Source organism: Prionailurus bengalensis, chromosome E2, assembly GCF_016509475.1.
Source record: "Prionailurus bengalensis isolate Pbe53 chromosome E2, Fcat_Pben_1.1_paternal_pri, whole genome shotgun sequence".
In the NCBI taxonomy this organism is placed as follows: Eukaryota; Metazoa; Chordata; class Mammalia; order Carnivora; family Felidae; genus Prionailurus; species Prionailurus bengalensis.
Genome location: NC_057352.1, coordinates 3,565,947 through 3,589,646, shown reverse-complemented (window position 1 = coordinate 3,589,646; position 23,700 = coordinate 3,565,947). Strand labels below are relative to the sequence as shown.

Here is a 23,700-nt window from a genome sequence, read left to right as displayed (position 1 = left end):
AAAAAAGAAGAATAAATAGAGGCATACTATTCTTTAAAAGCTAGGAAGGAACCTCAGTGTCTGCTAGTCAAGAGTTTCTCAAGATCTGCGCTATTGACACTTGGGACCAGATAATCCTTTGTTATCTTAAGTGTATCTCTCATCAAAAGTATGTTCTGTTAAGAGAGAGAAAGAGAAAGAGAAGCATGTCTACTCTCTACCCGCTAAATACCAGCATTTCCCCTTGCCCCCAAATATCTTCAGATGCTGTGCAAGATGTCCCAAGGTTGACATCCACTGTAATCTAGCCAACCCCCCTTTAAGGGAAAAGAAACTGAGTAGCCTGTGTACATAATTAATTTAGGGACAGATGCTCTGCCCATTCCTCCTGTGAGTTAGAGATTCTGTGAGTGTGGTTGGTTTTTTTTAAATTATTTTTAGTATTTTTATTTATTTTAGAGAGAGAGTGTGTGTGTGTGCGCGTGCATGTGCGAGACAGAGAGAGAGAGAGAGAGTGGGAGAGGGGCAGAGAGCTGTCAGCACAGAGCCTGTTGTGGGGCTCAAACCCATGGGCTGTGAGATCATGACCTGAGCCAAAGTTGGACGCTTAACCAACTGAGCCACCCAGGCGCCCCATCTGTGAGTGTGGTTATTAACTGTGGAGCAAGATAGGAGGAGGATGTGACCATAAATTGATGAATCCAGAGACCAGGTCCAGGGAAATGGCATTTGGGACCAAAGAGAAGGAAATCTCAGGGTGGGAAGGCATGGGTATGGTGGGGCAAGACCTGAGTGCTCACACATGTGACCAGATGTTTCTGGTTAGGAGAGAAGCTAGGCTGCTGGGCTCAGGAAATGAGTACTAGTCTGAATTAACCATCTGAGCTATAGGTTTATATTCGTGGATATGCAGAGAAAGCACAGGGGCTAACGGGGAAGTGTGGGAGGGTTTTATACAGAGGATAGAACAAGGTCAGCTGTGAGTGTTGAGGACATTGGAGGTCAATCCAGAACATGTATCAGAAAAGATTGAAGGAAAAGGTCAGTGTGGTGGTCCCGTTAGATCCACAATGTGCCAGATAGGAGCAAGGAGGTGGTAGCATCCTCTAGATACCTCTAATCCCTAGTGAAGGGAGTCCTCAGAAAGCCATAGATACTGGCTCAACAGCTCTTTGATGGGGCACCAAGGAGGGGCCCCATGGCCCTCCTTCTCCACAGCCCCTACCCTCTTGATCTTACGTTCCACACACGGTCTCCACAATCCCTGTCTCACAGATACAGCCAAGCCTTGGGGTTCTAGTTGTGGCACCCATGGGTATAGCCATCTGGTCGACCCTTGTCCTGCCAACTGTGTGGCTTCTGGGTTTGCGGAAGGGGTGGGAGCGGCCTGTGGACAGCTCTGACCAAGTGCAGCAGGGGTTTCTTTCGGCTGTGCCAGTCTTCTGCCAGAAACCCCACCAAGAGTATTAGGATCACAGCCCCGAGGCATATCCGGACCAGATTGCCCTTGGTGTAGTGCTGCCGGGCAAGACCTGGAGGAGAGAGGAGAAATTAGAGCAGGTGATAAAAGCCCATCTTCAGGACCCGCTTCAAGGGACATCTTGCGTTCCTCGTAGCCATAACCCTCATCTAAGATCCTATTATTCTCTGCTACCTACAATGCCAGTCTCCTTACTAGAGGCCCCCTCCCCTCCTCACGAAAGCTGGATACTTATTCTCTAAACATCACTTCTTCCCATACTTTCCCTCCCCACACACAGTTGCTCTCTGGTTATTTGGCTAATTGCAGAAGAAAAGATTGTTACAAGGGGTAGAAGAAGAGATGGATGGAATTTATCCTTCTCTGATCCTCTAGAAAATCTCAACCTCCCCCCCCCCTCGATGTTAATGATCAATTCTGAGTTCCAAGTGCTGATATTTACCCTTAATATTTTACCCACCAGGACCCAAGATCATAGAGCCTTAGCTTTCATACAGGAAAAGCAGTCAGCTTTAGGGGAAGACACAGGAATGGGAATGGGGAGGGTCCAGGGAGGACCCGTTACTCACCAATTGGAGAGTCTGACCCCTTTGGAAAGATGGTGATATTCCTGGAAAGCTCTGGGAGTCAAAAAGGGGGGGGGGAGTTTAAAGAGATGAGACCATCTCCTCTAGCCCTGTTCCTGCCCCTATCCTGAATATATGCACTTGGGAGGCAAAACCTCATGGCTATAAGAAAAGCATGAACTACAGAGTCAGGCTATCCAGATTTGAACCCCAGATCTGTCACGAATTAGATGTGGAGCCTCTCCCAAGTGACTCAACGTCTTGAGTCAGTTATCCCATCTGTCCAGTGAAAATAATTATAATGCATCACAGGTTAATGTGAAAATTAAGCCAATAACAATAATAACAGCATGAGGCACAGTGCTTGACATACCACAAGCACCCCATACATGCTAGCCCTCCTTCTGTCACTCCACAAGTATCCCCAGAGACTTTCCAGGTGTTCAGCTGTACTCATCAGACAGGTGCATGTTTTAATATACTGTGAAAATCGGTGTAATGGGTAGTCCATAGGACAGAGGAAACTGCATAACCCAGTGTCAGAAAAGGTTTCCTGAGGGACTGAATCCATGAGGAAATGGAAGGAAAGGCAGAGCTAGTGGCTTGGGTGCAGGGTCACGAAGAGATGTCGAGTACCCAGAAGAGCTTCATCTGACTCTGTATGGCTGAGGTTTGCATGAGGAATGAAGACTGAAGGAATCAACAGTGGCTGATCTAACGGCATTGGATTTAAAAGCATTGAACATTAAGCTGAGAAGCCTGAGCTATATCCTAAGGGTGATTAGGAATTCAGAAGGACTTTCTTTTAATTTTTTTTTTAATTCCAGTTTCATACGGTGCAATATATTGGTTTCAGGAGTAGAGTTTAGTTATTCATCACATACCTATAACAAGTTCTCATCATAACAAGTGTCCTCCTTAATGCCCATCCCCCATTTAGCCCATCCCCTCCCATCAACCCTCAGTCTGTACCCTGTCATTAACAGTCTCTTATGGTTTGTTTCCCTCTCTCTTTTTTCACTTCCATATGTCCATCTGTTTTTGTTTGTTAAATTACACACATGAGTAAAATCACGTATCTGTCTTCCTGTGACTTATTTCTCTTAGCATAATACACTCTAAATCCATCCACATCATTGCAAATGGCAAGATGTCGTTCTTTTTTATCTTTGAGTAATATTCCATTGTGTATGTATACCACATCTTCTTTATCCATTCATCAGTTGATGGACACTTGGGCTCTTTCCGTATTTTGGCTATTGTCGATAGTGCTGCTATAAACATTAAGGTGCATGTGCCCCCTTTGCATCAGCGCTCCTATATCCTTCGGATAAATACCTAGTAGTGCAATTTGTAAATCATAGGGTAGTTCTACTATTAACTTTTGGAGGAACCACCATACTGTTTTCCAGAGTAGCTGCACCAGTTTGCATTCCCACCAACAGTGCAAGAGGGTTCCCCTTTCTCTGCATCCTTGCCAACATCTATTGTTTCCTGGGTTGTTAATTTTAGATGCTGTAGCATCTGACTTCAGCTCAGGTCATGATCTCACAGTTTGTGGCTTTGAGCCCCATGTTAGACTCTGTGCTGACAGCTCAGAGGTTGGAGCCTGTTTCAGATTCTGTGTCTCCCTCTCTCTCTGCCCCTCACCTGCTCATATTCTCTCTCTCTCTCTCTCTCTCTCTCTCTCTCTCTCTCTCTCTCTCTCAAAAATAAAAATTTTAAAAAGAAAGGTAATGCTGGCCTTGTAGAAGGAGTTTGGAAGTTTTCCTTCCATTTATATATTTTTTAATAGTTTGAGACTAGTTTAAGAGTTTAATAGTTTAATTTTCTGCTTAGGTGATCTGTTCAGTGTTGTAAGTGGGATGTGAAAGTCCCCTCCTATTGCTGTATTATTATCAGTGATTTCTTTATGTTTGTGGTTAATTGATTTATATATTTAGGTGCTTCCAAGTTGGGGGGGGGGGAATAAATATTTACAATTGTTAGACCTTGTTGGATAGACCCCTTAAATATGATGCAGTGCCTTTCTTCATCTCTTACTACAGTCTTTGGTTTAAAATCTAGTTCGTGGGGGGCAGCTGGGTGGCTCAGTCGGTTGAGCGTCCGACTTCGGCTCAGGTCATGATCTTGCGGTCCGTGAGTTCGAGCCCCGCGTCGGGCTCTGGGCTGATGGCTCAGAGCCTGGAGCCTGCTTCGGATTCTCTGTCTCCCTCTCTCTCTGCCCCTCCCCCCTCATGCTCTGTCTCTCTCTGTCTCAGAAATAAACATTTAAAAAAAATTGTTTTAATCTAGTTTGTTGGATATAAGTATGGCTACTCAGCTTCCTTTTGATGACCATTAGCATGATAGGTGGTTCTCCATTCCCTCACTTTCAATATACAGGTGTCTTTAGCTCTAAAATGAGTCTCTTGTAAGCAGCATATAGATGAGTCTTGTATTCTTACCTATTCTGATACCCTATGTCTTTTGACTGGAGCATTTAGTCCATTGACGTTTAGAGTGAGTACTGAAAGATACGAATTTAGCACCATTGTGTTATCTGTGGATTTCATGTTTGTGGTGATGTTCTCTGGCCTTTTGTAGTCTTTGTTACTTTTGGGCCCCCCCCCCCGACTCAAAGAGTCCCCTTTAATATTTCTTGCAGGGCTGGTTTACTGGTCACAAACTCACTCCTTCAGTTTTTGTTTGTCTGGGAAACACTTTCTCTCTCCTTGTATTCTGAATGACAGCCTTGCTGGATAGGGTATTCTTGGCGGCATATTTTCCACAAGCATTCATCACATTGAATATATACTGCCACTCCTTTCTGGCCTGCCAGGTTTCTGTGAACAGATCTGTGAACCTGATGTCTTCCCTTGTAGGGTAGGGACTTTTTTTCCCTTGCTGCTTTTAGGATTCTTTCCTTTTCTCTGTATTTTGTGGATTTGACTATGATGTGTTGGTGATGGCCAGCTTTTGTTGCATTCAGTGGGAGTTCTCTGTGCTTCTTGGATTTCAATGTCTGTGCCCTTCCCCAGATTAGGGAAGTTTTCAGCTCTAATTTCCTCAAATAAACCTTCTGCCCATTTTTCCTTCTCATCATCTTCAGGAACCCAGAAGGCTATTTTGAAAAAGGATGGTGGAGAATCTCACGAGGGTGTTAGAAAGAGCTTGCTGGCCTCAGGAGTCTACCAGAGAGCTAGAGTTGGGTAGAGCACAGATATCTAACCTGTCCTCAGGGGATCGGCCAAGGTTTTCTGTCTCTACAGAAATGGAGACTTTTTCCAGGAAAAGTGAGGGGAAAGAGAACTACAGAATGAGGGAAGCATGTTGTGTGGGACTGCATTAGTAAGAGGATGCACTGAGCAATAGGAAACAAGATTACACACATGGACCACAGCAAAGTCAGAAGAGCAGTGTGTAGGAATGAGTGATGGTCTTCCCATCATAGCCTTGGCTCCGCCATCTTTGAAATAGCCACATTATCCAGAATGCTCCTCTGTCCCGAAGCTCAGAGCCCACCTCTATCCCACCCTTGATCCTCAGACCGAGGATTTTCCTTGGACAAGTCGGGTGGTTTCCTGAAGCAGACTAAAAGCCTATGGCCCTAGATGATGAGAGAGAAACCAGTTCTCATACTCTTTTCTGCTGGGCTCTGAGTGCCTGGTTACTCACCAGTTGTGGAGCCTTTGTTGATAAATGAGATGTTCAGTTTCCTGGAGGCTTCTGGGAATTCTAAACAAGAGGGTAATAAGACAGTGGATCATGTCAGGTCTTCCCAGTGAGTCCCTACACTCCATACCCCTTCTGAGATATCTGGGCTTCCTGCAACCCCTTTCTCTGACACACTTTGTACAGACACTGAGGAGAAACAAACACAGAAGGGCTGTAAGAACGTGTTGTTTTCTATCAGTGGCTTAGTAAGAAATGGATCCATTCATCCATTGATGGGCATTACGTTATTTCCTCTTTTTTGGCTATTATGAGTAATGCTGCTATGAGCATTTATGTACAAGTTTTTGTGTGAATGAACATCTTTCATTTTTAAATTTGGGGGGGGGCTATATCCCAACAAGTGGAATAGCTGGGTCCTGTGGTAGTTCTGTGATAAGGTCATGTGATAATTCTTCCTGAGGGAGCTGCTGGACCATTTTCCATGGCAGCCGTGGCTCTTTTTATTCCCACCAGCAGTGTCTGAGAGTTCCAGTTTCTCCACATCCTCACCAACACTGTTGTGCATTACTATTATTATTATTATTATTGATTGCCATTCTGGTGGGTATGATGAATTTCATGGTATGTGACTTACAACTCAACTAAAAACATAAGAAATGGATCAGTAGGTCTGTGCAAGATAAGAGGCTCCCCTCCCTCCTAAGGTCATTTTCTTAACCAGGGACATTCCCAATTCCACGGGCACCAAAATATTTCCTAAAACCCCTCGACCTATAAATATATAGCTCCTATTGAGGGTGGGGAAAGTCTCCGAGGTCCTTTATTATGGCAGAGTCAGCTCATCAAAGCCTAGCTTATGCTCGCCTATCTGTGGTATAAAAAGAGCTTGGATATTATGGGTTCTCCGTTATTTCTCTTCCTGTGAGTTTCATTAATAAATTTTGGGTCGTCGGGGCGCCTGGGTGGCTCAGTCAGTTAAGCGTCCGACTTCGGCTCAGGTCATGATCTCACAGTTCGTGAGTTCGACCCGCACGTCTGTGCAGACAGCTCAGAGCCTGCTTGGGATTCTGTGTCTCCCCCTCTCTCTGCCCCTCCCCTGCTCATGCGCTGTGTCTCTCTCTGTCTCTCAATAATAAATAAACGTTAAAAATTTTTTAATTAAAAAAATAAATTTTGGGGGCGCCTGGGTGGCGCAGTCGGTTAAGCGTCCGACTTCAGCCAGGTCACGATCTTGCGGTCCGTGAGTTCGAGCCCCGCGTCGGGCTCTGGGCTGATGGCTCGGAGCCTGGAGCCTGTTTCCGATTCTGTGTCTCCCTCTCTCTGCCCCTCCCCCGTTCATGCTCTGTCTCTCTCTGTCCCAAAAATAAATAAACGTTGGAAAAAAAAATTTTTTTTTAAAAAATAATAAATTTTGGGTTGAATTTAGATTAAACAGGCGGTATGTGCATATCATGGAATACTACTCAGCCATAAAAATGAACACACTGTTGATAATCATAATAACTTGGGTGGACCTCAGATCATCGTGCTGAGTGAGAAAAGGCAGCCTCAAAACATTCCATGCTGGGGCGCCTGGGTGGCGCAGTCGGTTAAGCGTCCGACTTCAACCAGGTCACGATCTCACAGTCTGTGAGTTCAAGCCCCGCATCAGTCTCTGGGCTGATGGCTCAGAGCCTGGAGCCTGTTTCCGATTCTGTGTCTCCCTCTCTCTCTGCCCCTCCCCCGTTCATGCTCTGTCTCTCTCTGTCCCAAAAATAAATAAACGTTGAAAAAAAATTTAAAAAAAAATTCCATGCTATGTGGACCTTTCCATTTATGCAAAACATTCCCCAAATGACATTAAGAAGAACAAACTAGCACTTGCCAGGGGTAGGAGGGGAGAGGGTGCATGTAACTACAAAGGGATAGCCTTAGGGATATCTTTCCAGGATGGAATAGTTCTGTATCTTGAGTGTCGTGGTGGTTACACGGATCTACACATGTGATACATTGCTGTAGAACTGAATACAAATATTGTGTCAGGGTCAGGTTCCCAGTTTTTATGTCGAACTACAATTATGCAAGATGTAACCACCGGGGAAATGTAGGCAAAGGATACATGAAATCTTTCTGTATTGTCTTTGCAACTTCTTGTGGACCTACATCTCGAAAGTTTTAAAATTCCAATGAGAAATACACACACACACACACACACACACACACAGTGTGCCTCATTTGGCATGACAACCCCCATATTGTTCTCAACCTCACATGTCAGCACTTTCTTCTCCTCCTTGGCTCTTTTCAGCCTGCTTCTATTCCTTGGGATTTGGGTCTATCCCCAACACACAGGGAACACTAGAGATGTCACAGCCTGATGTACAATTTCTTAAGGCACAGGCGGGTATCCTACACACTGGAATCCACTGAGATGCCTTTGAAGATGGGGGCACACTATGGCTCACACAAACTTTAATCCAATGGTTCTCAAAGTGACATCCCCAGATCAGCAGCATCACTATCACCTGGAAAAGTGTCAGAAATGGACATAATTGGGCCCCACCGCAGACCTTCTGAATCAGGAACTCATGGGGTCCAGAAACCTAGATCACCTCCAGGTGATTCTCAGGCCCCCTAATCTTTGAGAACCACTGGCCAATGGAATCAGAGACTCAAATACTAGAGTCCAGGAAGGGTGCCTGGGTGGCTCAGTCAGTTAAGCGTCCGACTTCAGCTCAGGTCATGATCTCTTAGTTCGTGAGTTCAAGCCCTGAGTCAGGCTCTGGGCTGACAGCTTGGAGCCTGGAGCCTGCTTTAGATTCTGTGTGTCCCTCTCTCTCTGCCCCTCCCCTGCTTGTGCTCTGTCTCTCTGTGTCTCAAAAATAAATAAAAAACATTTTTTAAAAATGCCTAATATTGTTACATACATTATTATACTCGCCTTCTTTATAAGCAGAAATACGCAATTTTTAAATATATCAAATGCGTGAAAGAGACAAGTGAATTAAATTAAGAAATACAGAGGGGCACCTGGGTGGCTCAGTCGGTTAAGCGGCCGACTTCGGCTCAGGTCATGAACTCGCGGTCCGTGAGTTCGAGCCCCGCGTCGGGCTCTGTGCTGACAGCTCAGAGCCTGGAGCCTGTTTCGGATTCTGTGTCTCCCTCTCTCTGACCCTCCCCCGTTCATGCTCTGTCTCTCTCTGACTCAAAAATAAATAAACGTTAAAAAAATTTTTTTTTAAATTAAGAAATACAGATAAAGGGGAGAAAGAAAAGACGGGGTCTGTAGGTCTATACCCCAGACACCAGGATGAATCCTCCAGAATTTACCTGTCACAGAGGAAGGTGGTTCTGTGGGTAACCAGCCGGGGGTCGCAGAAGTCCCTAGGAAATCAGAAAAAGAGAGACTTCTGTGCTGTGTCAGCTGTGGGTCCTGAGTAAATAATGAAGCATTTCTGTGACCCAGTTTCCTCACCTAGAAAAGGAATATGAGAAAGGTCACATCACTGGACTGTCACGAGTAGTAAATAGCACACCTAGCACATTCGGGGGCTAATTAATAATGACAACCCCTGTAGCTGCCTTCCTTGCTCTTCGAACCCCTGTTCTGTCCCTTTTCCTGGATCTCTGTGATCTGCACCTTACTTTGTCCCTTGGAGTAAAACTGACTCTTGTGTCCTGGGAAAGCAGATAAAGAGGCAGAAGCTATGGATACATGTGGGGACGGGGGAGGCGATACATACAGGGAGAAAGGGTGATGGCTGTATAACAAGACACAGCCCCTTTCCACCCCAGGACATTTGCTCACACGACCCTATATGCCTGCAGCCCATCTCACTACTCCACCCACCTGGTTTACCTCTTCCTCTGCCCTGAGATCCACATCAAACATTGATTATTCAGAGAAACCTTCCCAAACTGCTTCCTCTTTAGCTCCTAACAGCACCACGTACGTCTAATTCATAACGCACATCACAGTCACGACTATACATGTTGTGCTGGATGCATCTCGAAGAGTGTTGGCTCTAATTACTATATGTAAGTATTAGGTGTCTGTGTGTATATATGTGTGTGTGTGAGAGAGAGAGAAATACCATATAGAGTTTCAAGCAGTCCCCAGCAAAGCACCAGCCACAGCATAGGCACTTTTGAAATATATGCAATTAAAAAAGCAATAAGTGAACAGGGACCCAAAAAAGGAAAAAATCTATAGAGGCAGGAGGATTAGTGGTTTTCTGGGGCTGAATGAGCAGTGGGGAGTGCCTGCATATGGCCATGAGGGATGTTACAGGATGGTGGAAATACTCTACAAGTGGATTGTGGTAGTGACCACACAACTCTGTAAATTTACTAAACACCACTGAATTGTACACTTAAAACAGGTGGATGTTTGCTAAGCGCCTGCTGTGTTCTGGGAGCTATTGGTGGTGGTGGGGATACAGCGGAAAAGAAAACAGAAGTTAACGTCTGTGTTTCTGGAGCTCACATTCCAGGAGGCGGGGTCAGACAGATGATAAACACCATAAATCAGTATGATGTATGCACAGGTGTGGATGCCATGGAGAAAAATTAAGGCAGAGAAGGTAGCAGAGTGCATCAGAGAGGCAAGAATGGGACTTTTGACTGAAGGCCTGAGGGAGAAATGGAATGAGCCGTAAGAATATCTGGGCGGGGCGCCTGGGTGGCTCAGTCGGTTAAGCGTCCGACTTGGGCTCAGGTCACGATCTCACAGTTCGTGGGTTCCAGCCCCACGTCGGACTCTGTGCTGACAGCTCGGAACCTGGAGCCTGCTTCGGATTCTGTGTCTCCCTCTCTCTCTGCCCCTCCCCCACTCAGGTTCTGTCTCTCTTTCTCTCTCTCTCTCTCAAAAATAAATAAACATTTAAAAATAAATAAAAATAAAAGAATATCTGGAGAAAGTGTCCCAGCAAGTGCAAAGTCCCTGAGGACATAACGAGCCTGCATATTCAAGGAAAAGCAAGATAGGATGTAGTCAATACTATCCTAACCACTTTATATGGTCACAGACAGTAACCAGACTTATCGTGGAGGCCATTGCATAATGCATACAAGTATCAAATTACTATGTTGTACACCTGAAACTAACACACTATCGTATGTCAATTCTTCAATTGAAAAAAAAATTTTTTTTCAACGTTTATTTATTTTTTGGGACAGAGAGAGACAGAGCATGAACGGGGGAGGAGCAGAGAGAGAGGGAGACACAGAATTTGAAACAGGCTCCAGGCTCTGAGCTGTCAGCCCAGAGCCTGACGCGGGGCTCGAACTCACAGACCGCGAGATCGTGACCTGGCTGAAGTCGGACGCTTAACCGACTGCGCCACCCAGGCGCCCCATAATTCTTCAATTTAAAAAGAGTGAAAAAAAAATTTAAAAAAAAAAAAAGAAAAAAAAAGGGGCGCCTGGGTGGCGCAGTCGGTTAAGCGTCCGACTTCAGCCAGGTCACGATCTCGCGGTCCCGGAGTTCGAGCCCCGCCTCAGGCTCTGGGCTGACGGCTCAGAGCCTGGAGCCTGTTTCCGATTCTGTGTCTCCCTCTCTCTCTGCCCCTCCCCTATTCATGCTCTGTCTCTCTCTGTCCCAAAAATAAATAAACGTTGAAAAAAAAATTTAAAAAGAGTGAAAAAAACCAAGATGCTGGCGTATCTAGAGCAGAGTAAGTGAGGGAGGGGCAGTAGGTCAGGCAATCAGGCAAAGGAGGGGCTTGGAGAGGAGTGAGTGCCAGGGAGTCAAGCAAAGGGATGACCATCATCTGATTTTGACAAGCTCTTCTGAAAGGATTCCTCTTGCTGTGGTTTGGCAAACGCTCAAAAGAGGGCAAAGGTATAAAGTCTTGCAAACCACAACCGGTAGGTAAACATACCTCCTGGAGATTAATGCACAGCCTACTGTCAGCAGCACCGTGTTACAGAAAAGTTGCCAAGAGGTTAGTTCTTTAATGGTCTCGCCACAAAGAAGCAAAGGCGATTACGTGAGGGCATGGAGAGGTTAGCTAATATATAAATGTATCAAATCATCTTGCTCTGACATCTTATACAGTGTGACGCATCCCTTATATCTCCATTTTTACGTTTGTTTAATTAAAAAAGTTAAAGGAGGGGCACCGGGGTGGCTCAATCAGTTGAGCGTCTGACTTCAGCTCAGGTCATGATCTCATGGTTCGTGGGTTCGAGCCCCATATCAGGCTCTGTGCTGACAGCTCAGATCCTGGAGTCTGCTTCAGATTCTGTGTCTCTCTCAAAAATAAACATTAAAAAAAAAAAAAAGATGTGGTAGGAGGCATGTGGTGGGAAAGGACACCAATACTTAGAAGAAAATGCCTCTGAGTATTACAGCAAAAACGCAGAAGTGTCTTCCTTTGAATGTCCGTGTTATTTTAAGGGCAGTTACAATCAGTTAGCATTAAATGTACCATCTTAAACATTTAAGTGTATAGTCAGTGGTATTACGTACATTCATATTGTCGTGCGGGAAGTCTCAGAACTCTTTCATCTATCAAAACCGAAACTCTGTGCCCATCGCACACTAACACCCCTTGTCTCCTCGCCTGACTTGCCAACCCCCTTTCCATTCTCTGCCTCTATGATGCTGACTACTGTTAGATGCCTGATGTGAGTGGAACCAGACAGTATATGTCCTTGTGCGACTGGCTTACTTGACGTGGTGTGACAGCCTCCAGGTTCATCCATACTGGAGCACATGCCAGGATCGCCTTCCTTTTTAAGGCTGCGTGACAGCTCTTCCATTGTGTGTTATATACCCCATTTTCTTTATGAACTACGCTGTCCTCTTTGGAAAGAGGCACGCTTTAGCAATGAAAGACGGATACCTGCTACAATGCACACGAAACTCACAAACATTAGGCTGAGTGAAATAAGCCAGTCACAAAAGGCTGCATGTTATAGGACTCCATATATGTGAAACTCCCCTCCCCCCCCCAAAAAAAAGGCAGATTTATAGAACTAGAACGTAGATTTGTGGTTGCATGGAAAACAACTGCAAACAGGCTCCAGAGACCGCTCAGAGGTGATGGAAATGGATTAACACTGCGTTGTGGTGATGGTTGGACAACTCCATGAACTTACTAAAAACTGTGGACACTTGGGGCGCCTGGGTGGCGCAGTCGGTTAAGCGTCCGACTTCAGCCAGGTCACGATCTCGCGGTCCGTGAGTTCGAGCCCCGCGTCAGGCTCTGGGCTGATGGCTCAGAGCCTGGAGCCTGGTTCCGATTCTGTGTCTCCCTCTCTCTCTGCCCCTCCCCCGTTCATGCTCTGTCTCTCTCTGTCCCAAAAATAAATAAACGTTGAAAAAAAAAAAAGTTAAAAAAAAAAAAAAAACTGTGGACACTTAAAAAGGGTAACTTTTAAAAAAAATTTTTAATGTTTATTTATTTTTGAGAGAGAGAAAGACGGAGCAGGAGCAGGGGAGGGGCAGAGAGAGAGGGAGACACAGAATTCAAAGCAGGCGGGGCGCCTGGGTGGCTCAGTCGGTTAAGCGTCCGACTTCCGCCAAGTCACGATCTCGCAGTCTGTGAGTTCGAGCCCCTCTGGGCTGATGGCTCAGAGCCTGAAGCCTGTTTCCGATTCTGCGTCTCCCTCTCTCTGACCCTCCCCCGTTCATGCTCTGTCTCTCTCTATCTCAAAAATAAATAAACATTAAAAAAAATTTAAAAAAAAAAAAAAAGAATCCAAAGCAGGCTCCAGGCTCTGAGCTGTCAGCACAGAGCCAGACGCGGGGCTCGAACTCATGAACTGTGAGATCGTGACCTGAGCCAAAATCAGACACTTAACTGACTGAGCCACCCAGGCGTCCCAAAAGGGGTAACCTTTTAGGTCTAAAAGCCATACCTCAATAGCACAGCTGTAAAAAAAAAAAAAAAAAGAATTTGCCACAACATGGATGGAACTAGAGTGTATGATGCTAAGTGAAGCAAGTCCATCAGAGCAAGACAAATACTCTGTGATTTCACTCATATGTGGAATTTAAAAACAAAACCGATGAACAGATGGTAAAGGGGTGAGGGAAGAGAAGAGGGAATCAAACCACAAGAGACTCTTAACGATAGAAAACAAACAGGGTTGATGGAAGGAGGTTAGTGGGGGATGAGCTAGACAGCTGATGGGCATTAAGAAGGGCACTTGTGGGGCGCCTGGGTGGCTCAGTCGGTTAAGCATCTGACTTCGGCTCAGGTCACGATCTCACACTCCGTGAGTTCGAGCCCCGCATCAGGCTCTGTGTTGACAGCTCAGAGCCTGGAGCCTGCTTTGGATTCTGTGTCTCCCTCTCTCTGACCCTCCCCCGTTTATGCTCTGTCTCTCTCTGTCTCAAAAATAAATAAATGTTAAAAAAATTTTTTTAAAAAGAAGGGCACTTGCTGGGATGCACACTGGGTGTTGTAAGTGATGAATCACTAACGTCTGCTCCCGAAACCAATATTGCACTGTATGTTAACTAAAATTTAAACTAAAAAAAAAAAAAAAAGAATGGAAGGCAATTTGTAGTGAATAATGACCTCACTAGCTAGATTTCAATGAAAATAAGTCTGAGTACAAATACATTTTCATTTTACCCTGTACCAACTTTATTCATCCACTGAGGACCAGAAGGAGAAGAATCTTCCCCTCGCTAATAGATAGAATCATTACTCTTTTGTACATTGGGGCATTTTAAACAGTTCAGTTGCCGGGTGCCTGGTTGGCTCAGTCAGAAGAGGACGCAACTCTTGGTCTCCCAGTGGTGAGTTCAAGCCCCATGATGGGGCTTGAGATTATTAGAGATTTTTTTTTTTAATAAATGGGCGTTAAGGAGGGCACTTTTCGGGATGTGCACTGGATGTCATAAGTAAGAGATGAATCACTGAGTTCTCCTCCTGCAGCCAAGACTACCTTGTATGTTAACTAACTTGAATTTAAATATAGGTGATAGATAGATAGATAGATAGATAGATAGATAGATAGATAGATAGACAGATGATAGATAGGTAAACAAACTTTAAATAATTCAGTTGCTTCGATACTTGGGAAGGCACATAACCATAAAACAGTGGTGAACATAGAATATCAACAATGGTTTTTACATTTGCATCAGTTGAGGCAAAGGGCTTAGCCGGCAGGCTTTGTCGTGAAGATACCTTGCACTTCGACTATTACGAATAAGAAAGGCTGAAAGGAAGGTACCTGTGTGAAGGGAGTCAAAGTTTCCTTCCTGGAACACAGACATTTTTTAAGTCACTTCCCTATGTTTTTTGCTGCTACTTGCTTGTGTGTGTGTGTGTGTGTGTGTGTGTGTGTGTGTGTTTTAAGTTTGTTTTGAAACCTAGATGAGACACAAGGCATTCTCTGTAGTATGAAGAATTATTTTTTCTAGTGTATATACTCTGTAGTAGAGACAATAACAACCTCTCAAATATGCTCGTGTCCTAACCCCCAGCATCTGTGAACACGGCACCTCGCATGGTAAATGGGACTTTGCAGGTGCACTTAAGGATGTCGGGGTGCAGAGGTTATCCTGATTATCCAGGTGGACCCAGTGTAATCGCAGTGTCCTTAAAAGTGGAAGCAGAAGGGGACAGGGGCAGATGAGTCTGAGACTGAAGGAGTCAGACTGAAGGAGTCAGAGACTGAAGATGCTGCACTGATAAAGCATGATAGAGGGAGGGACCACAGGAGCCAAGGGATGCAGGGGCCTCTAACAGCTGGAAGAGGCAGGGGAGAGATTCCTCCCTGGGGCCTCTGGAAGGAACACAGCCCAACTAACGGCTTTGTTTTGTCCCAGTGGGACCCATTTGGGACCTGACCTCCAGAAGCGTAAGGTGATAATACATTTGTGGGGGGCACTTGGGTGGCCCCGTCGGCTGAGAGTCTGACTTTTGATTTCGGCTCAGGCCACAGTCTCACAGTTCGTGAGTTCAAGCTCCGCGTTAGGCTCTGTGCTGGCAGTGCGGAGCCTGCTCTGTATTCATTCTCTCTCTCTCTCTCTCTCTCTCTCTCTCTCTCTCTCTCTCTGTCTCCCTCCCTCCCTCCCTCCCTCCCTCCCCTCAATAAATAAATACACATTACAAATAAATTCATTTGGGCTATTTTAAGCCAGTGGATTAGTGGTGATTTGCTAAGGCAGCTCTAGGAAACGAATACACCCTCCAAAGCCTCAGACTTCTGCTGGTCTCCCGCCTCCTGTGCACCTGCTGGTCCCTCCCCCCGGAACTTCCAGCAGAGTTTGCAAGGGCTGCGGAAGAAAGGCGGGGTCTGCACCTCCCTCACCTGTGACCACAAGCTCCAGGGGGTCGCTGGGGGCTGACCACAGGTATGGGTGTCGGCTGGAAAAGCTGTAGCATCGGTAGATCCCACTGTGGGCAGCAGTCACTGTGATGATGGGGAAATCGGCCCTGTACCACCTCTCAGGTCCCTTGTAGGGGCCAGTGTCCCCCTCCTTGTATAAAGCAAATTGGTCAAAACCGTATTGGCTGCGACACTGTAGAGTGACATCCCCTCCTGGGGATACGGCCGGGCCAGGCTGGGCTGAAAGCGAGGGCTTGGCGTAAACTTCTGGGGAAGAAAAAGAGAGCTCTGGTATTAAAGACAGTGGCCAGCGTGTCAGGCCTGAGTGTGGGAAGGTCCCCCCACCTCCTAAGAACTAGGGAACTTGGCAGGTGTTTCCCTCCTAGAGAACCCACTCGCCCTGCTACCTGCTCACAAAAAGTTTAAGGGAGTGTGACCAGAGTCACATCACAGTGCCCCGGGCTCAAATCCTGGTTCTGTCACCGAGGAGCTGGGGGGGGGGGGCGCGCCTGGAGATGAGTCTCCCCCTCTCTCTGTGCCTCAGTGTTCTTTAGTATAAAATGGGCGTGGCTGGATGAAGCATTATGTATCAAGCGTTTAGCAGAGTACCTACTGGATCGCCAGCTCCCCAACTATGATGGTGGTAACAAAATGACTGGAGCTCACCTCACACTGCAAGCCAGTGTTACAGAACACAGTCTATGTTGTAAACCTGTATCAAAATGCCAGCTTCCAGGGGTCATTCCAAGCTTACGACTCATATCGCCTCATTGAAGCCTCACAAAAGCATAGTGAATTCGTCGCTATGAATACCCCGGTTTTAAAAAGGGAACTTGGGAGTACGACGCTAAATAGCTTGCCCAAAACCATAATATACTAAGTGGCAGAGGGGCGCCTGGGAGGCTCAGTTGGTTAAGCATCTGACTTCAGCTCAGGGCATGATTTTGCTGTTCATGAGTTCGAGCCCCGCGTCGGGCTCTGTGCTGACAGCTCAGAGCCTGGAGCCCGCTTCAGATTCTGTGTCTCCCTCTGTCTCTCTGCCTCTCTCTCTCTCTCTCTCTCTCAAAATAAATAAACATGAAAAAATTAAACTTGGGGGCAATTGTGAATAGGAAGGGATATACTTAATGAGAAGATAGCATTTGAGTCAGCCCCAAAGGCAAAGCAGGTACCGTTGCGTGGGGCATACGGACCACTGCACTGGCTCAGGGATTAGGCTATGCAAAGTTTAAAGGGGTGCCAAAAAAACCCCTCAGCAATGAAGGTAAATAATATTTCAATGCATTCGTCAAGCCAAAATTAATGCAAATAATTCATAGTGAACAAAATATCAAGATTTTAAACAAAGATTCCAACTGTGCCTAGTGGAGCCTGAGGCAAAACGTTCAAAACACTTTTGTGTATTTCTTTTTTTAATTTTTTTTTAACGTTTATTTATTTTTGAGACCAAGAGAGACAGAGCACGAACGGGGGAGGGGCAGAGAGAGAGGGAGACACAGAATCGGAAGCAGGCTCCAGGCTCTGAGCCATCAGCCCAGAGCCCGACGCGGGGCTCGAACTCACAGACTGCGAGATGGTGACCTGAGCTGAAGTCGGACGTTCAACCGACTGAGCCACCCAGGCACCCCACTTTTGTGTATTTCTATGGTTAATTTTTTCCACACTATTAACATAGTTGAAAAAAATACTGAAAAACCAAGTTATTAAAACTCATGAATTATTCTAAGTTTATTTCATTTGTACCACTCCCCTCCCCCCACCCCCCCCAAAAAAGAATTTATTATCATCAGACTCTCCTGGCTTTCGTGGAAGCAAACTCAGCAATGATATTTTCCAAATCTATTTGGAATAGAACCATTTAAAAAATACATTAGAAATAAAACCCTAAGCTGCAAACACTTTATGCCATCAAAAAATAAAAATGCATTAGAATGTGGCTAGAGCCTACACCCGTTTCCTTTTGCATCAGGCTCAGATATGGCTTGAAAACACACTGCCAGGTTCTGCCTTGACTTAAAAGCATGATATGAGGGCACCTGGGTGGCTCAGTGGGTTAAGCCACCGACTTCGGCTCAGGTCATGATCCCCCAGTTCATAGGTACAAACCCCAGGCCGGGCTCTGGGCTGACAGCTCGGAGCCTGGAGCCTGCTTCGGATTCTGTGTCTCCCTCTCTCTCTGCTCCTCCCCCGTTCATGCTCTGTCTCTCTCTCTGTCTCAAAAATAAATAAACGTTAAAAAAAATTTTTTTAAATACATTAAAAAAAAAAAGAAAGATATTACATAGACATATTATGAGGATCACCGCGGGCGGTCGGCACCTCCCCTAAATGTCCTGGGCAAGGCTAGGGCCCTACTCGCCCCATCCTAACTAATCCGGGGCTCCTGGGACTCGGGGTTCACTGTCATTACCATCCCCCTTTTGGCCTTCCTGGAGCCCCGAGGCCACAGGTGCAGCCACCCCCTCTCCCCCCCACCCCCCCCCACACACACCCATCCAAGTACCGGTAGCCACCAGCTCCAGCCGGTCGCTGGGGGGAGACCAGCGGGTCCCGTTCTGGTAGGAGCAGCGGTAGCACCCGGCGAAACTTTGCTTCATGGCCGGGATGAAGAGGACGGCCTGATCCTTATACTTCCCAGACCTCAGCTTCTCCAGGCGGTACAGGTCCACACCCGGAGGCCCCTGGCATTGGATGGTCACCGGCTTCTCCAGCGGCACTAGGGAGCTAGGCAGGGCACGGAGGGAGGGCTTGGGCAGAGAGACTGGAAGGGAGGGGGAGCCTGGTGGAGGGCGCCTTCCAAACAGACCCCTCCTCCCGGGGCCCTCACCCTGCCCGCCCGCCCCTCCCCCGTTCAGGCTGAACCCACAGGGATCCGGGACTCACCCTGCCGACTTTGCACCACCTGCCCCAGACACAGCCCTGAGCAGAGAAGAAAAGGACCAAACGCTAGGACCTCGCAGAGCCCACACTCAACACCTGCAGAGCAGGTGGTAAGACATTTGCATGCACTAATTTTCTCTTGTCCTCATTTTTTTTTTTTTGAGGGCACACACACACACACACACACACACACACACACATAATTTAAGGGCCGGAAGAAGCCGGCCATAAAAGGCTGCATATTGTAGGGTTCCATTTACCTGAAGCATGCTGAATAAGTAAATCTGCCCAGACAGAGAAAGTAGGTGTGTGGTTGCCAGGGGCTGGGGGCGGGGGAATCGAAAGGGGATTATCACGGACACCGTTTCCTTTGAGAGTGGTAACAACGTCTGGCAACAAGATAGAGCTGGCGGTGGAGGTTGTATACATTGTGAATGTAGTAAATGTTACTAATGATACATTTTATGCTAAGTTTGTTATTTTACCACAATCCTTATATTTTTAGTGTTTTTATTATTTATTTTTGAGAGAGACAGAGTGTGAGAGTGTGAAGGAGAAGAGGGGCAGAGAGAGAGGGAGACGCAGAATCCAAAGCAGGCTCCAGGCTCGGAGCTGTCAGCCCAGAGCCTGACGCGGGGCTCGAACTCACGAGCTGGGAGATCATGACGTGAGCCAAAGTCGGACGCTCAACCGACTGAGCCACCCAGGCTCTCCAACCACAATTTTTAAAAAACCAACCAGAGATTCCTTGCCCTGCTCCTAATGCACACACTTTTGACAACCATAAAGAGAATTACCTTCTCTCTGAAAAGGGCGCTGTGTGCAGGGTATATAACATTGTATAAATTGAAGGGGTGTGTGTGTGTGTGTATGTGTGTGTTGATTTGATACATTTATATATCACAAAATGATTACCTCCACCTTGTTAGCTAACACCTCCATCATGTCACATAATTACCATTTCTCTTTTTTTGTGGTGAGAAACCTTAGGATTTTCTGCAACACGGCATCATTGGCTTTATCACCATGCTGTGCATTAGATACAGATGGGGTCTGTGGCATTATATCTTGTCAAGAGATCTGGAGGTGTGTTAATCATGGATTGCCACTGTTTTAACCCATATCCCAGGGGGGGCACCTGGGTGGCTCAGTCAGTTGAGTGCCCGACTGTTGATTTCGGCTCAGTCATGATCTCATGGTCCGTGAGTTTGAGCCCTGCGTCAGGCTCTGTACTGACAGAGCAGAGCCTGCTTGGGATTTTCTCTCTCCATCTCTCTCTGCCCCTCTCCCGTCCATGCTGTGTGTCTCTCTCTCAAGGTGAATAAGTAAACTTTTAAGTATAATTGCATGATTATGAGTGTGCAAATATTATTCATGCCTGAGGATTGTAGTATTGGCCTTGTATGTTTTTCCTAGAGCCACTATTTGCCTGGCTTATGTCCTTCCTCGTAGTTTTCCTTGACCCTAATGTCTGATTCTTTACACGGTTCCCAATAGTCGCCCATGCCTATTGCCAAATTTAGCAAATAAAAACATAGGATTCTCGCTTAAATGTGAATTCCAGAAAAACCGTGCATGTTTTTTTTTATAGTGTGACCCATGAGATGCATAGGATATACGTAGGCTTAAAAAAAATTATTTGTTGTTTCTCTGAAATTAAATTGCCCTGAGATTTGCTGTGTTTTGCCTGGTAACCCTTATCCTTGCGTGCACACACACACACACACACACACACACACGCACACACTCATGCACACATGCGCACACACTAGAAGGGGGAGTAGTTATCGTTTTGATTATAAACGTAAGGAAGCTGGACAGAGAGGCGACGCAGTTTCTCTCAGCTCACACAGATGGGAAATGGCTGAACCTGGATGATCCCCGACTCCAGGGCTCAGCGGATGACTGCTTATCTCCAGCCCCCCTCTGAGCCCCGGGTTCTGCTCCCTATTCCTATGCTGTACCCACATCTTTGTCCACTGCCCAAGACACAAGCCCCTCTCAGCCTCTCCATGGGTTTCCCTGCAACCTTCTAACGTGACTGGAGGTATTCCAGGTGCCCTTCTGAGCGCTTCCTGTATGCACTCTGAATCACGGCAATCCTACCGGTTAGGGACCGCTGTTAGCCCCACTTTATAGATCAGCCTATAGAGACAGTCTCCTGTTCACTGTCCTGGACTGTAGATTCTAACACCATCAGCATATTTTAGTGGTAAAGAATGTGAACACAGCGCCAGATTCTTTAGTTTATTCAAGTTCTAGATATGCGACCTTAAGCAAGTTCCTTAATCCCTCTGGGCCTCAGTGTTCTCCTCCATAAAATGGAGGTAATAATAGCCCCTACCTAGTCAGACTGCTGTGGGGAAAAGGTGAGTTAAATGCCTGTTTAAAAAAACAAAGCAAAACAAAACAAAACACGGGGGCACCTGGGTGGCTCAGTCGGTTGGGTGCCCGACTTCAGCTCAGGTCATGATCTCACACTCCGTGAGTTCGAGCCCCGCGTCGGACTCTGTGCTGACACCTCGGAGCCTGGAGCCTGCTTTGGATTCTGTCTCTCGCTGTCTCTCTCTGCCCCTCCCCTGCTCATGCTCTGTCTCTCTCTGTGTCAAAAATAAATAAACTTTTAAACATTGAAAAAATTATAATAAATAAATAAATACAGCTGGTTCATGTAGGACAGCAGTGAAAGGCCAGTCTGCATTGGCTTTGAATGATCCTAAGGATTCTATGCTTTTAAGCAAGCACTAGAGAGCTCCTGAAATAGAAGAATCTACCCACACTGCACATTGAGATCTGCCTGCCATGGTGTCTGATAAGAATTGGAGTCGGTGGGGCGCCTGGGGGGCCCAGTCGGTTGAGCGTCTGACTTCGGCTCAGGTCTGAGCTATAACATATACTAAAGATGAGATAGGTGAACATTAATATAATTGTTAAGCTAACTGACTAAAAAAAAATTAGTCGAGGGGCACCTGGTTGGCTCATTTGTTTAAGCTTCCGACTTTGGCTCAGGTCATGATCTCATGGTTCTTGGATTCCGTGCTTGCTTGCCCTCTCTCTCTCTCTGTCTCTCTCTCTCTGTCTCTCTCTCTCTGTCTCTCTCCCCTCCCCAGCTTGTGCTTTCTTTCTCTCTCAAAAATAAATAAACAAACATTAAAAAGAGAAAAAAACCATGGAATAACACCCAGCCCATAGTAAGTGTTACATGAGGGTGTGTTAACGAATGACTGACAGGCGGTTTGTGCTCATGGCGTTTTCTTATCCCCAGGACACAGCTGTTCCTTCCTGCTTGGCCCCTTGGAGCCTCTGTCCTTTTAGCAAGAACGTTCTTCTGGAGAAATAGGAACTCATTCATCTTATAACTGGAAGTTTGTTCTCTGTCCATCTACCTCCTCGTTCCCCCCCTACCCCACCCAACGCCCGGCAACCACTGGTCTATTCCCTCTACCTTAGTGAGCTAGACTTTCTGGGGTGCCACATATATGTGAGATCATGCAGTGTTTTCTTTCTGCGCCTGGCTTATTTCGCTTAGCGTCGTGGCCTCAAGGTCCATCTGTGTTGTTGCGAATGGCAGGATTATTTCCTCCAGTGCTGCAGGGTTTGCTGACAGAATCTAGTCCTGATGTCACCAAGTCCATTTTTAAAACGTGGTACATAGAGACAAAGTTAGAACCCCAAGCAGAAGACCCGTACCGTTTCCAACCGAGCCATGAAGAGAATATAACAGAGTAACAGACAAACACCACCTCCCTGGGGCCCTGTTTTCCCACCCAACAAAGGAAGGCGCCCTCATAGGTCCCCTGAATTGCCCTGAAATTCATTTCCGATCCAATTTTTTTAAAACATTCTGAGTCTCATAGCCCACTGCCTGTCCCGCAGCATTTCCCAGAACAGCCCTCAGGACTCACCGAGACCGAGAAGGGCAGACAGGGACGGGGCCATGGTCCTTCAGCCCGTCCAGAGCTCTGTAGCCCAGGAGGGACGCTGCAGGGAGTGGGAGCAGAGACACAGGATGTGGTGAGGATCCAGAACCCTCTCTTCCCTTCCCCCAGCAGCCTGGCCTTTCCTAATTGCGGCTCATCAAGCTGGAGCCGTCCCCTCAGTAGCGTGACTTGCTCACAAGCTCGCAGAAGCTCGTTTATCTTCTCCCACCAGCCCGTGGCTGTACTGTGTCTGCCTCCTGAGGCATTGAGATGGAATGCTAGCTGAAGGATCTCCTTCACGGGATGGTTTCACGGAGCTTTCCGTTGGACATCTGAGATTATACCCGGCGGTAAGAAGTTTTCACGAAGGAATAGCAGCATGTTTAGCATGCCCCTGAGCCTCGATGAGGCAAAGAGCTTGGCATTTTCGCGTAACCAGGACGTGAACAGTGTGGCTGGAATCGAGAGTGCAAAATGCTGAGGCTGATGAGTTTATCATAGAGGTTATATATACAGGGTGTCCCAACTTCGGTGCTATTGACATTTGGACCAGGTGATTGTCGATGTAGGGACGGGCTGTCCTGTGCTTCTGGGAGGTTCAGCGGTATCCCTGGCCTCCATCCACTAGATATCACCAGCACAACACCCTCTCCAGTTGTGACAACCTGCAAATATCTAGACATTGCCACCTGTCCCTTGGAGGACAAAATCACGTCCGGTCGAGAACCACTGGGTTAGATCATTCAGGGACGCCAAAGGCAAGATAAACTTAGGTGCACAGGGCACCCGGGTGGCTCAGTCGGTTGAGCATCCAACTTTGGCTCAGGTCATGATCTCATGGTTCATGGGTTCAAGACCCATGTTGGGCTCTGCGCTGACAGCCCAGAGCCTGGAGGCTGCTTCAGATTCTGTGCTTCCTCTCTCTCTGCCCCTCCCCCACTTG

The 23,700-nt window shown here is 46.7% G+C and overlaps 1 protein-coding gene across 1 annotated transcript; it reads right to left on the bottom strand.

Moving 5' to 3' along the window:
• Positions 1 to 540: 540 nt before the first annotated feature.
• GP6 (glycoprotein VI platelet) lies at positions 541 to 22,862 on the bottom strand. The gene is made up of 8 exons (XM_043598325.1): positions 22,743 to 22,862; positions 18,841 to 18,876; positions 18,461 to 18,718; positions 15,940 to 16,224; positions 8,992 to 9,045; positions 5,683 to 5,742; positions 2,029 to 2,079; positions 541 to 1,511 (listed from the first exon to the last, which is right to left on the bottom strand). Exons 1-8 carry the CDS (start codon positions 22,774 to 22,776, stop codon positions 1,276 to 1,278), a joined length of 1,014 nt encoding a protein of 337 aa, XP_043454260.1. The 5' UTR covers positions 22,777 to 22,862; the 3' UTR covers positions 541 to 1,275.
• Positions 22,863 to 23,700: the final 838 nt, after the last annotated feature.